This window comes from Citrus sinensis, chromosome 7 (assembly GCF_022201045.2).
Source record: "Citrus sinensis cultivar Valencia sweet orange chromosome 7, DVS_A1.0, whole genome shotgun sequence".
Classification (NCBI taxonomy): Eukaryota; Viridiplantae; Streptophyta; class Magnoliopsida; order Sapindales; family Rutaceae; genus Citrus; species Citrus sinensis.
The window spans coordinates 24517643-24532297 of record NC_068562.1 but is presented as its reverse complement, the minus strand read 5'-3'; the positions used below and the strand labels follow the sequence as shown (position 1 = coordinate 24532297).

Below are 14655 nucleotides of genomic sequence, written 5' to 3'. Positions count from 1 at the left end.
TAAAAAGTAAATAAAAGAAACAAGATAAAATAGAGTTATGGTAGAATATACTAAAAAATGAAAAAAAAACAAAAAAAGACAATGAAGTCCATATTAGCCATACATGAAGTCCATTCGTTTTGAACTGTTAATACTAATGACCATACAAGATTACAAATTCCTTTTACCTTCCAAACTTTTCACTGTTTTTCTTGCTTTATTCATGAATTACATGATTACAGATACATTACTTATTTCATTTATTTACACATTGTTTTACACAAAAAGTACTTTGGCTTCCGCCAGACCATGAGGACCACACTAAAGCATCACAATAGAATTATACTTCTCAAACTTAACGATCTAGGAGTGAAACATTTCTTGGGAATTCTAGTGACTACTACCAGTAGTACTAAACTATTTCTACATGCAATGAGCAGTTAAAGGTGCATACTTTCATAGAAATATGTACATGCTCCATCTAGAGCCTTAAAGCAACTAAGCAAGAGTCCATACTCTGAAGGAGCCGAAGAAAGGCTGCTGTAATAAAAATACTAGATAGGGCATATAAGCTATCAATCTCAAATAGCTCCATTGGTGAAATGTTTTGAAATCCAGCAATCAGCATTGCCTGCAACAAGACAGTTGAAAACATTCATATTACCGCTATTATTGCTATCATTATATTACTATTACTGCTGTTCATAATATTATTGTTATTGATTTCTTTTTTTTGGAATTATCATTGTTATTGTTATTATTTCTCTTGTTAGCGGTATTAAAATTATCGTTACTGCTGCTGCTACCACACGCAAAAGATCCCAAACACATAATAAAATTAGCCGTTTAGAATTTCTACTGCTACTGGATACCTGTAAAGCAAGTATATAAAAAGTCCACAATCTATCAAAACTTCGAAAAAGGTGCCAAAATGATCGCATTTCAACAAAGTTTGATTTCCCTGTGCTCCCAGATTTTCTTTGAACAGCCTTCCTTCCCTGGAATATCAATAGCATCAAATGAAGAACAAATGGAATAATTTGGGTTAAGCATTGACAACTATTAGAATATAAGACTACCTGTCCCTTGTTTCTTGTTGATTTGAAAAAGTCACCATCATCACGCATAGGCCAACCAAGAGAGAAGCAATCAGATGACCTACATGAGCATCAAGGAAACCAAATTATAACTCAATTCAAGGAGAATTAAAGAGTCAAATGCATCCTGAATTTGAATTTGAACCCTGTGGTAAGTCAAACAAACCAGAAATATTCGTTCAGATCATCATAATTGCACCAATCTGAGTTAGCAGCATTCCCATCTTTGTTCTTCTTGGCTTCCTGGGATAATGAAAGCAGAAAAAATTATACTCAGAACAAAAATAAATTACAAAAAAATGAATTAAATTGAGAACAAAATGCTTCACGTGTGAGGACAGCGTATTTGTTCTACGACATACCGTTTCAATCACACGGTAAATGGGTGTTACAACTTTCCGCAGGAATGCCTCATCATCCCCACCATAAGAAGGTTTAATGTTTTCTCCCGTAACAATGCTAACATTCCCCGCCAACAGGCCATGGAGTTCATATGCCATCTGAAACATACCAGGTTACACATAATTATACAGAATGTATGTTTTTCGTTAGAAGCAAACAATTGAAGGCAATAAACTTTGAGGAAGGGAATCCAATTGAACAATGCAATAGGTACTCACATTATGGAAAATATAACACAGGCATTCTGGCATGAATCTAATATTAGCAGCTTCACCCCATATCAGAAGATATAAACCCATGTATAGCATCTTTCTCTGTTGTATTTCTTGGGGGCCTTGAGGGAGCCTATGTGGAAAAAGATAAGAATATTTAGCATCAAATGTTCCGGGTGATGCTAAGAAGTTTGATTTAAGCTGTAAAAAATGAACAAAAAAGGCAGATGAACTGTTATATTTACCGTAAACTGTGTTTTCGTCCTAAAAATTTGCACCATGTTTTGTAATTCTTAAAAAGCTTGCTCATAACAGCATCTAGAGCCCGTTCATCAAGCTGTGCAAAAGACATGAGTTTAGCCACTGCCCAAGCATTGGAGAACATAGGCAGGAGAACTTAATCATAAAGGTGTGCAGAACCATTGCAAATGTCCATTTGAACGTGAAATTCATATGGAAAAAATAACAAGTAATCACATGAATTTTTTATTAACTTCTGATAATCAACACATCCACATCAGTATATATACACAAAAACACAGATAGATCTTTCCACAGCTGCAAACCCTTGTTTCAACACCAAAAGCTTCTAAAACTCTCATGTGCTAGAAACATTATCATTGCAACAAATAAAATTAAAAGAAAGAGTTTGGTGCATACTTTGTTAAGGGGTTCAGGCTTGGGATGGAGCCTTATATGACTATTAGCAAGTAACAAAATCAAATGCTCTCTCTGGTTTCTGACATTGTCTTTCTGCATTCACAAAAATAAACCAAACTCACTAGTCTCCTCTTTAAGGTCATAAACCGATTGTAAGTTAGAAGACATCCTTTTATGAATTTTTTTCATCAACAACATGCCTGGAACCCAAACATGGCTCTTAGCCAATCAAGAAGGTCCAGATCCCCAGATTTCTGCCTCTGCGGTTCAAATGATGCTGGCCAATTTAAGCCACGAGTGTTCCACAATGCAGCTACAGCTGCCTTAACCTGGTATGGGAAGAGATAACGTAACATCAAACAGACAAGGCACCAGGTAACAATATACACATACTCGCAAACACACATGCCCATGCTCACGCACACACACTCTATGTATACTACCTCTTCCAGCTGCATGATAGATTGTGAAGCCCCAGCAGCATCCAGAGGAAGAATGTTATATGGAGAATAGATTTCTTTCTTCTCTTGGACATCTCTAGCAGCCGCAATAATCTGCTCCAAAGAATAACATTTGACAAATGTTTAAGTTTAAGCCATCAAACTGTTAATAATTCAAAAGGAACAGAACATGACAAATGCATCATAATAGCAACTTTCAGAACAAGCTAAAGTAGGACAATTAGAAACAGAATTACCTCTGGAGCAACTTCTTCGACTTTCTCAGTCTTATTAACAGCGCAAAGAACTTCAAAAAGAACCCCGGCTGTCTGGTAGGCTTTGCCGAGTTGAGCTCTGCCAACGAATTTGAACCAACATGTCAATTAGTAGACTGAATAACGTTTTAGGTGAACAACAATCACACCAAAAAGAAATAATGAAATTGGCAAAGAAAATCAAATTATTGAAGTACCTGTCTGCTTGCTCCCCCTGGTCCAGCGCTCTAACATAATGTTCATAGTACTGCTGGTAATAGCTTTGTATTTCCCGTGCATCAGTCTTCTTAACCCGCGAAGCAAGACTAGATGCATTGTCCTGTCAAACAATAATGTAATTCAAATCAGTTCTTCTGATTTCTCAAGTAAACTATGTCAAAAGTCTGAATGAAGAACTTTATTGATGTAATTAACGACTGATTTATAGTCGGATAATCTGATAGAGTCTGGACATTAGAAATTTAAAGGAAGCATATCAACGAACAAGGAGAAGGCAACAGATGGACAATAAACAGGAAAATAGACACCACCCGTCAATGATAATAGAATCAAAAGGGGACTCGCCTTGGTCAATATTCCTTTTTACTTACGGTACTCCCTCGCAGAGAATTTGCTTATTTCTCATGGCGGGAGCAAAATGGGAAACAAACAGCCATAACAGTAGCAAAAGGGGTGTCAAGCAAATATATGTATGACCCCATTTGTTCATGACCTTTGTCTACATTTCCAAACACTAATGCCATGTTACTATTTAAATGAGCTAAACTTGTAATCGTGTTATCAGTTTAACATATTTTAATGAATTTTTAAAAAATATTTAACATAATACTACATATTCAAACTGTCATCTTCTTTTGTTAAAAAGAAGATGGTTAAAGCAATCCTTTTAATATAAAGCAAATATAATAAGTTAAATACATTTTGAAATAGGACAAGTACAGTAAATTTTAATGGATGAAAAATGAGTAAGCAATCGTGTTTATAAAGTGATTCGCATGGTTGAGCTCTAAATTTTAAATCTATTAAATTTCGAATCGAACATTATTTTATTTTATTATTAAACGAATGAAAAAAAATAATACAATTAATATTGCCTCCTCTAACTTTTTCATTTTAATATAAGTATGAAAATACATTAAACTAAAAAAAAGAATTAGAAAAGTATCATCAACAAGAGAATAATAAGTTATAAAACAATACTTAAATAAAAATTAAAAAAAGTTTTTTTAATATGTTTTTTTATAATCATTTTTATTTTGATGGTTAAATAATAATAAATTTTTAAATTGGACTGGAGTGATTGTGTGGGCTGTATCACTAACGGCAAGATGATCCCAATTAACTTTTAAATTAGTACCATCACAGCGAACATGTCACAAGTTAATAAGTAAGAAGTATCTAATTATTAATTATTATTTTATAGTTAACAAGCAAGACTTGTCAGTTACCTTTGGTAATTCTAACTCACTCACTTCCAGGACTAGATAATTACATGTCCTCTCTTGTCTAATTAATTCATAAATTATTAAGAGGAAAAAAAAAAATCTCCAACCATAGGTAAAGCCAATCCAAAGTAGTAATAAAGTGTAAATCAAGTACCCTCTCTAGCCTTTGCAGTAGAGATGTCTTGAACTGTCTCACACCACGGCCACTGGAGCTCGGGTCCAACCTATGCGCTTTCTCAAATGCATAGAACCGACCTTTTATTTCACCAAAACAAACAAGACGCAAAAAGCACTTTCAGAAAGTATATATAAAAATGTAATTAATGTATCACGTAACGTGACTCGGGACCAGTAACGCACAGAGATAGGCGACTCGAGGGCGTTCGCTTTCGACTTCGGTGGCAATGCGAAGGATGGGGGCGATGGAGCCGAGTGAAGATGGAACTACCTCATTATCAAACACTTCCGTTGAGAATGTTGTCATGGCGGCGCTTCTAGACGGCCGCCTCGTCAGCCCCGCATCCATATTCGACATTTTCTACCTACTGCTGGATACCTATATTTTTATCATCATCAAACAAACACATATATACTAGAAATTAATTCAAACGTTTTTCTCTCTCAGCAAATAAACACAAGAATTAAAAGAAACTGGAGATTAATTAGTTCAACTTGTTTTCTCGGCGAACAAACACAAGAAGTGAAACTAGCTAGAAAATTAATTCAGCGTGTTTTAATTTCTCGGCAAACAAACAAAAGAAATGATACTGGCTAGAATATTAATTCCACATGTACTAATTTCTCCGCCAAAAAAAAAAAAAAACTGACTCTAGCTAGAAAATTAATTCAACATGTTTCCTCGGAAAACAAAAGCAACAAATTAAACTAGCTAGAAATTCGTTCAAAGTGTTTTCTCAGATAATAAACACAGGAAATGAAGCTTAGCTAGTATTCAATCCAATGTTTGTTTCTTGGGAAACAAACATAGGAAATAAAAACTAAGCTAGAAATCAACTAAAAGCGTTTTCCAAGTAAACAAACGCACGAATTAATTAATTAAACTAGCTAGAAATTAATATAACATACGTGTTTTAGCAGCAAATAATCAAACAGAGAATCTACAGCTGAAAGAGAAATAAAGCTCCTAATTATCTAAAAGAGATTATATAAATGTACAAAAGCAAAAGAACTTAAACTCGAAATGATTCCGCACGTACACGAAAATTTAGTAAGTATTGATTCCGTATGTAGAGAAAATTTTCATTTGAATTAATTTCTCAGCAAAGAAAGAGTACACAAGAAATGAAACTAAGACCTGAATTCTAGAAGAATCTGTTACTACTCAAAACAGGTTTTCCTTGAATTAACTTCTCCGGATGAGGTTAGAGAATTTTCTTTAGAAATAATTTTCTCGGGAAACAAACACAAGAAATGAAACTAATTAAGAACAAAGCTTACGTACTTCTGATCTAAATTAGGAGTAAGGCAAACAGAAAATGAAGCTCCTAATTAAAATCGCCTTCGCCTGAAATGAAATATCTATAAGAGATTATAAGTGTAAACAAAAAACAAAAACAAAGGAAAGAGAAAATTATACCAAACGAGTGAGAGATCAAGAAAGAGAAAATGAAAAATGAAAAATGGCAAATGGAAAAAATTGTTGTGGTGTTAATGATTAATTAACCTTGTCTAAGGAAAGACGAGAGGCAAAATTGTTCTGAGCGAGTAAGGGGAAATTAATAAATGGGGAGAGAGAAACACGCAGCGCGGGAGAGACGAGACTTGACGAAATTCTGTAATTGGTTTTGTTGGATTGACACGTGGCGAGGGACCAACGGCTTGATGAATGTGCAAGAGAATTGAGGTGGAGGTGCACCGTTTTCGTTGGCGATGGTTTTGGGTTTGTTTTTTCCTTTTTGAACGCTTCTTTCCAGGGCGGTACGCGAGTTGATTGCTTGGATGTCCGTTTTTATTTCTTCCTTCTGTATTCTGTTTGTTTGTTGTCAAATGTCAATGGTGTGTGATTGTTATTTGGTGGGAACCTTTGACCTTTATCTGACATGGCGGAATCTAATTGGATATGAGGGACATGAAGTTTGAGATCATTGAATCGATCAGACGATGGCAATATTCGACTCAACGGAATTTCAATTGTAAGGAAACTAATACTGCACTGTCTGTTTAGGGCGAATTTTGTAATTTCATTTTTATTTAATTCTGTTTTTTTGTGGTATCACCGGTATAAAGTTCAAATAATATAATTGATTGAACAAAAACACTACATTAATTATATGATTTTTTTTTAATTTTTAATTTTCACTCAATCAATTAGATTGGGGTGCATTATTGTGCAAGTCATGTTGTATTTAGGGTTGGCAATAAACTCCATATTTGAATCCGAAAAAATCCAGATCCGCATGTTAAAAAATGCGGATCATGATCTTAAAAATCAAGATCCGTGCGGATCCGGATCCGAATCCATATCCGAATCTGAATCCGAATCCGGATGCAAGTGCAACCGGAAAATTAGATATTCGGATCCGCATTATTTTATAATTAAATTATTTATTTAATTAAAAATTATATAAATTAAATTATTCATTTAAATGTATAAGCATAATTAACTCTATAATCTTCATTAACTATGAAAATATGTTAAAAAAACTAATAATAATAATAATAATTATTATTATAATAATTAGAGAATATTGTAATAAATCGGTTTACCTAGATTTTTTTTTTATGTTTGATTTATATTGTGAAATTAATGTTTGTGAATTTATGGTGTTGTTGTATTTTTTTTTTATGTGTTGAATTGATGTTAAATTGTTGATTGTTAAATTATAATTGTATTTTATTTAATATTATTATGTAAATTATTAAATTTAAAATTATATTTAAATTTATTATTATGCGGATCCGGATATCTGGAATATCCACCCGCAATCCGTGCGGATATTACCTGCATCCGGATCCGTATATTTTTTTACAGATTTGGTTTTTGCCATCCCTAGTTGTATTCAAGTTGTATACTAACATAATTCTGTAGTGAGACAAGTTGAAATCATTTTAATGTAAATTATTTATACCTCTAAACAAGGGGAACTCAATTTAAAAGACAGATTTGCTTCTAAATGTAAAACTAGGCATTTTTTTAATTGAAATTATTATAATTAAGTATCTACTATAAGATACATAATAAAGGGTGTGAAATGAAACTAAAACAAATATTGATAGTCAATTTTTCTAAAATCCATACCATAAAGTGTAAAAGTTAGAAATATTAGAATTATTCTCTTAATAAGTTATTATAGAAAACAAAATTAGTATTTCCAGATTGTCACATCAAGTAAGAAATTGCAAGTTATACAACCCACTGCCCACTATATGTACAAGTAATAGTTCAATATTCAATATTGTCTTGCTAAGTATTAAGGGTGGGCAAAACCGAACCGAAACCGAAAAAATGTAGTTTTATTTAACTAACTATTCGAGTTTAAATCTTAAAAAATGTAAGAATTAAAAAACCAATTTAAAAATTTCTCACTTTTATAATTTCTCATAAAATTAACTATCCAAAAATATCGTCAATATTATCTGCTCACAATCCGCATCAAATTATGCATAAGCCATGCCCCATGGGATGGCAATGGCCCGGGCCTTGATCCTGGTTTTTATGAAGAAAAATATATTCAATTTTCTTTTAATATAAAGATTTTCCTTATTAGAAATTGTATTGAAATAAGTTATAAAGTTTCAAAGGTTAAAAAAGGGTAAATATAGCAATATATATAATTGAAACAAATTTGTAGTCAAGTATAATACTAATGGAAACAAATTTGTGCAATTATACATATATATGGAATCAATATAGATATTGATGGAAACAAATAATATTTTTATTGCAATTTGGACAACCTTTTCGATAAGGAAAAAAATGTTTTCAATTGAAACCATATGGAAACAATATTAATTATTAATACAAATAAAGGAAATAAATTTTGTTAGCCTATATGGCTATAGATATTGATTTTGATCATAACAAACCACATGTGTTGATTAAACAAAGATTTATGAATTGTGCTTTTATAATAAGAAAATGATGCTATGGAATTAAAGTGTTTTGAGCTAAAATGAAAGTATTTTAAAACCTTTGATATTGTTTTAAAATTTTGGATTTAGACCTATTTGAAAATATTTAAATATTTTGGGCCATTCTATAATTTCACATAGTTAGGGTGAAATCATAATTTCAAAAAGTTTTTGAAATACTAGCTAGGCAACCCAAGAGGGGGGTGAATTGGAATTTTTAAAATTATGCAATATAATTCGCACAACAATTTAATCTATCGCCTTAATCAATTCAAAAACAATAAATTCAAATAAACACAATATTAAAAGAGTAAGGGAAGAGAAAACGAACACAATGATTTTTACGTGGTTCGGCTATCCCCACCTACATCTACGCCTCCAAGCTCACCCGCTTGAGGATTTCACTATCCAAGCCTTTCCAAGGCTTCAACGATTATAATTGACTTCGAGGTGTCAATAAACCTTTACAACGAAGAGATTATCTCCCAATCTCTTCACTCAAGTGTCTCACACACTCAAACTCTTACAAATGAAATGAAGAAATGAAAGTTACAATCAAACTCACTCAATGAGTAGATATTCAAAGATGAAGAACAATGAATGATTCAATGATTTGTGTTTTACAAGTTGAAGACTCAAGATATCACGTGTGCTTTTTGTTCTTGTTTGTTGGAGAGCTTCAAAATGAGTTGGATTGGAGTTCTTATAGTTTGAGCTCGAAAACTAGCCGTTACTCACATTCTGGGAAATCCGGTCTGCCGTTTATGGAATCCGGTAAGCCGGATTTTTGTTACCGTTAAGGCAAAATTCAAAATTTTGCCTATCCGGTCTGTCGAATTTGGAATCCGGTAAGCCGAATTCGATCTGGGTGCATTCTGCCCAGTTTCCGGTTTGCCGGATTTGGAATCTGGTAAGCCGGATTCGAATTGAAAATTTTCTGCCCCGTAATCGGATTTCCGGATTTTGTATCCGGTAAGCCGGATGCTACAGTAGCCTGCTACAATAACCTGCTACAGTGCTGCAGTACCTGCTACAGTGATATTTTCTAAATTTTCAATTTAGACCCCAAAACTTTATAAAACTGTAGTATGGCCCAGAACGTTGTAAAAGTTTTCAAATAGGTCCTAATTTCAGAATTTTAAATAATGCTTTGTCAAGCCCAAAACTTTTTGAAATTATGATTTCGCCCAAACTTTGTGAAATTATAGAATAGCCCAAAAACGTTTAAATAATTTCAAATAGGTCCAAATCCGAAATTTAAAAACACAATCAAATATTTTAACAAAGCTTTCATTTTAGTCCAAAATGCTTAAATTCCATAACATCATTTTCTTATCATAAAAGCATAATTTATAAATCTTTGCTTAATAAATACATGTGGTTTGTTATCATCAAAATCAATATTTATAGTCATATAGGCTAACAATCTCCCCCTTTTTGATGATGACAAACATTTCATATATTTAAACAATCATTTTTCTTAAAATCATTTTTTCATTAAATATAAAACATTTATAATATGAAAATAATGATTTATTTAAAATATATAAAATATAATTTGAGCTTAAAAGATTAATCATTCTTAATCTTGTTTGTTATCATCAAAATCAATATTATGGAAACATATATGTTAACAGTTTTAGGATTGACAAAGTATTATTTAGAAATTCTTAAATTGGACCTATTTAAAAGCTTTCATAACGTTTTGAGCCATAATACAGTTTTATAAAGTTTTTGGGATCAAACTGTAATTTTAGAAAATATTTCACTGTAGCAGTTACTGTAGCAAGCGGCTAACCGGATATGGTAAGCGGCAATCCGGATTTTGGGCGGTAAGCTTCTGGGGCATAAACGACTATTCGGATATCGTAAGCGGCATGCCGGATGTTCTGAAATTCAAATTTTTGTTGTAACAATAATATAAAAGCGGCTAACCGAATTCCAAAAGCGGCAAACCGGTTATTATTAGAAAACACATAACGGCTAGTTTTTGAGCTCAAACTATATAAACTCAAATCCAATTCATTTTCAAGCTCTCTAGCAAGCATAAACAAAAAGCACACGAGATATCTTGAGCTCTCAATTCGCAAATCATAAAATATTGAATAATCTCTTGTTCTTCATTTTGAATATCTACTCTTTGAGAGAGTTTTGTTGTAATTTTTTATTTCCTCATAAATTTGTGAGTGTTTGAGTGTGTGAGACACTTGAGTGAAGAGATTGAGAGATAATCTCTTTGTTGTAAAGGTTCATTGACACCTTGAAGTCAATTGTAAACATTTGAAGTCTTGGAATGCTTGGATAGTGAAATCCTCAAGCTTGGATCGCTTGGAGGCGTGGACGTAGGCGGGGATTATCGAACTAAGTAAAAATTCGTGTGTTTGTTTCTCTTCTCTCTTACTTATTTGTGATTGTGTTTTTATTGAACTTATTGCTTTCGAATTCATTAAAGCATTAGATTAGATTGTTGTGTGGTATTATTAGGATTTTTTTTAAATACCAATTCACCCCCCCTCTTGGGTTGCACACTTGTATTTTAAATTTGTGTGATTCTATATATATGTATTTGTTGATACAAATAATGGAAACATATAAGATTTTACAATTACAATATAATTAATATTGTAAATTACATTAGCTATTATAAGATAATTGAGTTTAGTATGATTAAAGGAAAAACAAGTATTACCTCCTAATGTTTTAAAATAAGTTAACATCTCCCTAACATTATAAGGGCTAGTTTGGGAGTGTTGTACCTTTTAAAATAATTGTTGTTAGCTATACAGTAAAAATAATCAGTTGTGAAAAGAATCAATTAATTGTTTAGTAAATTTTGTTCTTAGAAGAATTGTGAGTTTTGAAAGAAGGTATAGACATTTAGTAAATTTTATTTTAAACTACTGAGAGAAAAGAAATGACTAAGATGTACAAAATGTAGGATAAAATTACTTCTACATATAAAAAAAAAATACGTATAATATATTTTAATTGTGTATTATAATAACTTTTACTAAAAATAAAATTTTTAATTTATTGATTCTATTTTTTTATTTTTATCTTAAAACAATTGATAATTAAATTTATAATATAGTGAAACAAATTTAATAATAATTTGACCAATAAAATGATATTAATTTATATTGATAAATTATAATAAAAATGTATCAAAATATTGATTTTGTTTCCAATTTGAATAAGGATAATTTTGGGTTTAGATAATAATTTTAAGGATATTTATGGAATTGTATTAAATGATAAAATTGATTCTCAAAATTAGAATATAAAATTTACTCATTCTCTACTTTTCAAAATTAGCCGTAGGAGAGGATGATTTTAACAAAAGTGATTTAAATTTTTTTTTAACCAAACACTAAAATTGGCTTTTAAATTTTCGTAATCACTTTTCAGCCTGCCAAACACAATCCCAAACGAGCCCTAAGAATGTTAACTTTATTCATAATTTTACTATTATACTCCTTGTCACGAGAATTTGTAAACCCCTATATAGTTTGGTGCGTTTACTTCCCAGATTAAAAATTGGAATTGTTGATGGTGTTTACTATACAAAATGGATGCAGGAATTGCAATATGAATAATGGGGCTCACTCGAATTTAAAAATAGAGAATGGGAGATTGATTCCCAAGGGGGGTGAGAATCAATCACCTATTCACGAGATTGATCATTTTGCCCCCATAAAATCATAAACACCCATTTTATCCTCAATTCAAAAAGTTATTATAATTAATTACATTATTATTATATTAATTAATTAAATTAATATTATAATTAATTAATATAATTATATAATTATTTTAATTAATTAATATATTATTATTGTTGTTATTAGTGATAAAAATTTCTACACAGAGAACTAGCAGTCAAAGGGGTATTCGGTACTTTCATTGATGAAGAGTGAAGGGTTATTAGTCATGCTAGTTTATTAAGTTCATTTACTGGTTTTGGAAAATTTTGTCTATTGAGTTGTAATCTATATCTTAGCCAAGTATTACTATTGGTCATGAAATTTTTTTAAAGATTATTTTAGGGTTCAATGAGAAGGAAGAGAATAGGATTATTTGAGGAATTAAAATTAATGTTATTAATAAAAGAGTAATTTTAAGATTTTTTCGATGGCTACTCAACTATTGCAAAAACATATGTCACTAAAGGGTATATTTCCTACTTTCATGAAACATCAAGAAATGAAAAGATGGAGGGTATAAAACTCGACGGAACTAAAATAATTGCTGTAATATTCTTAATTATAAACAATAATATTCTTAATGAAATAGTTAAGAGTAATATTCTTAGTATTTTTTAAAAATGAAATTTGATGGAATTTTATAAGAAAAAGTTATAGAAGATGGCAGAGTCAGAAGGACATAAATCTCAAAAGAAGCATATAACTAGAGACAGGCCGAGGAGCAATTAAAAGAAACAACTGACGAAGAGAATAACCAAAATAATGAAAATAAATAAATAGACTTGTTAAATTTATAACGTAAAGCCCAAGGCATGCTGTCAAATAGTCCAAAGAAAGACCAACCACCACAACATCCATGCAAAGCAAAAGGCAGTACAATCCCAAACAATGCCGCACCACAAAGCCAGAAGTAGTAAAGGATCCTGACAACGCCAAGCAAATAAAGAAAGCTAAGCAAACAGAGAACCATATATGAGACGAGAGCAGCCCCCAATAGGGGTAATTTTTAGGGACCTCCCTTAAGTTTTAGTGTATTAACACATAGATGGAATGTATTCATGTAATTATATATATCTCCCCGGCCGTTAGTTACTAATTAAGTTGACCGTTAGTAAACATTTAAAATTACTAAAATAACCTTCCTGTTGAAATAATAAATTATTAGATATAACTTTGAGAATTCCGTTGGCAGTGAGAATTCTATTGAACCCACTTTAATGGTGATGTTAGCGGCTGTTGGGTGGCGTCAGCGATGGCCAAAGGGGCGTGGGGGGTGTGGGGGTTGTGATGAGACAAAAGCCTACTTGGGTTAGTGTGTGTTGGCGGACGTAGTTGATTTAAAGGCTGTCGGGAATGGGGTTGGTCGCCGGTGTTAGGAGAGGACTCCGGCAGTGGCAAAGCACCACTACCCAGAAGAGTCATTGGTCATCCCAAGCCTTGTCCTTGTTGTAAATAACAGCAGCCTCGAGACTCCTTGCTGGGTTAATTCCAGTGTGAGTGATTGGGATTGTGGCCAAGTGTACCATGAACACAGCAAATCCAATGGGGAGTGGTGCCAAAACCTTGAGAAATTAATTCCAACACAAAAACATAAGAAAAAATAAATTTAAAAAAAAGAATAACTATACACTTGTGACATACCAAATACCATTCATTTACACGTGAAGCCAATAATTCAATCTCAAAAAGTTATTATAAATTAAAAAAATGAATTAAAATGAAGAAAGAAAAGGAAGAAAGAAGCAAGTTGGACTCTTCACGAAGTTCCCCAACAAGAAAAAAAGGCACCGTCCTTGTAGGCCAATAAAATGTGTTTTGCCTATTAGTCAAGAGTTGGACTATTGGCACCCCTCCAAAATTCTTCTGAAACCCCTTTTTCAATAATGCTAAGCTTAATGTCAAAAATACCCTTATTCTAAATAAACACATTTAATTTGTGAATCTTTTAATTTTCTATTATTTTCTCGCTCCTCACAAACAAACTTTTATGGGTGATAAACTTCTTGATAAAAATTAATTAATTAAATAAAATATCTATAAGGTTATGATATAAAAAGTTTTATTATGAGCCTTTAAAAAAGGCAGATAATTTTGTCAGAATGTGTTTTGTTTATTATTAATAGATTGTCTTAGTAATTGAAGAAAAATTTATAGAGAATTTGAAAAAAAAATTACATGTGTGAGTTTGATAGCAGAGAAAATACAAGAACTTTTTTTTAAGAGAGAAAATATAAAAGTTTAAAGTGAGAAAAAATAAAGTATTTGTCTTTAAATGTAATTGTAATAGAAAGGGGTTTTAAAAGGATTTTGGAGGGGTGACAATAGTCCAACTCATTAGTCAAATACAAT

At 31.8% G+C, this 14655-nt stretch overlaps 1 protein-coding gene across 2 annotated transcripts in view; it reads right to left on the bottom strand.

Moving 5' to 3' along the window:
* LOC102618167 (callose synthase 5) overlaps positions 1-14655 on the bottom strand; it is a 44857-nt gene that overhangs the window by 11923 nt on the left and 18279 nt on the right. Inside the window, exons 2-15 of one of the 2 annotated variants that reach the window (XM_052444447.1) lie at positions 4871-5066; positions 4665-4765; positions 3263-3384; positions 3048-3144; positions 2794-2904; positions 2547-2679; positions 2351-2439; positions 1936-2027; positions 1697-1823; positions 1439-1576; positions 1243-1319; positions 1059-1137; positions 852-977; positions 496-610 (exon numbers count right to left, since the gene is read on the bottom strand). In XM_052444447.1, the coding sequence (XP_052300407.1) occupies positions 496-610; positions 852-977; positions 1059-1137; positions 1243-1319; positions 1439-1576; positions 1697-1823; positions 1936-2027; positions 2351-2439; positions 2547-2679; positions 2794-2904; positions 3048-3144; positions 3263-3384; positions 4665-4765; positions 4871-5045 (1582 nt within the window). In that variant the 5' untranslated portion in view covers positions 5046-5066. Of the gene's footprint in view, positions 1-495; positions 611-851; positions 1138-1242; positions 1320-1438; positions 1577-1696; positions 1824-1935; positions 2028-2350; positions 2440-2546; positions 2680-2793; positions 2905-3047; positions 3145-3262; positions 3385-4664; positions 4766-4870; positions 5067-14655 lie in introns of both variants that reach the window. The other variant, XM_052444448.1, reaches the window with a different exon arrangement.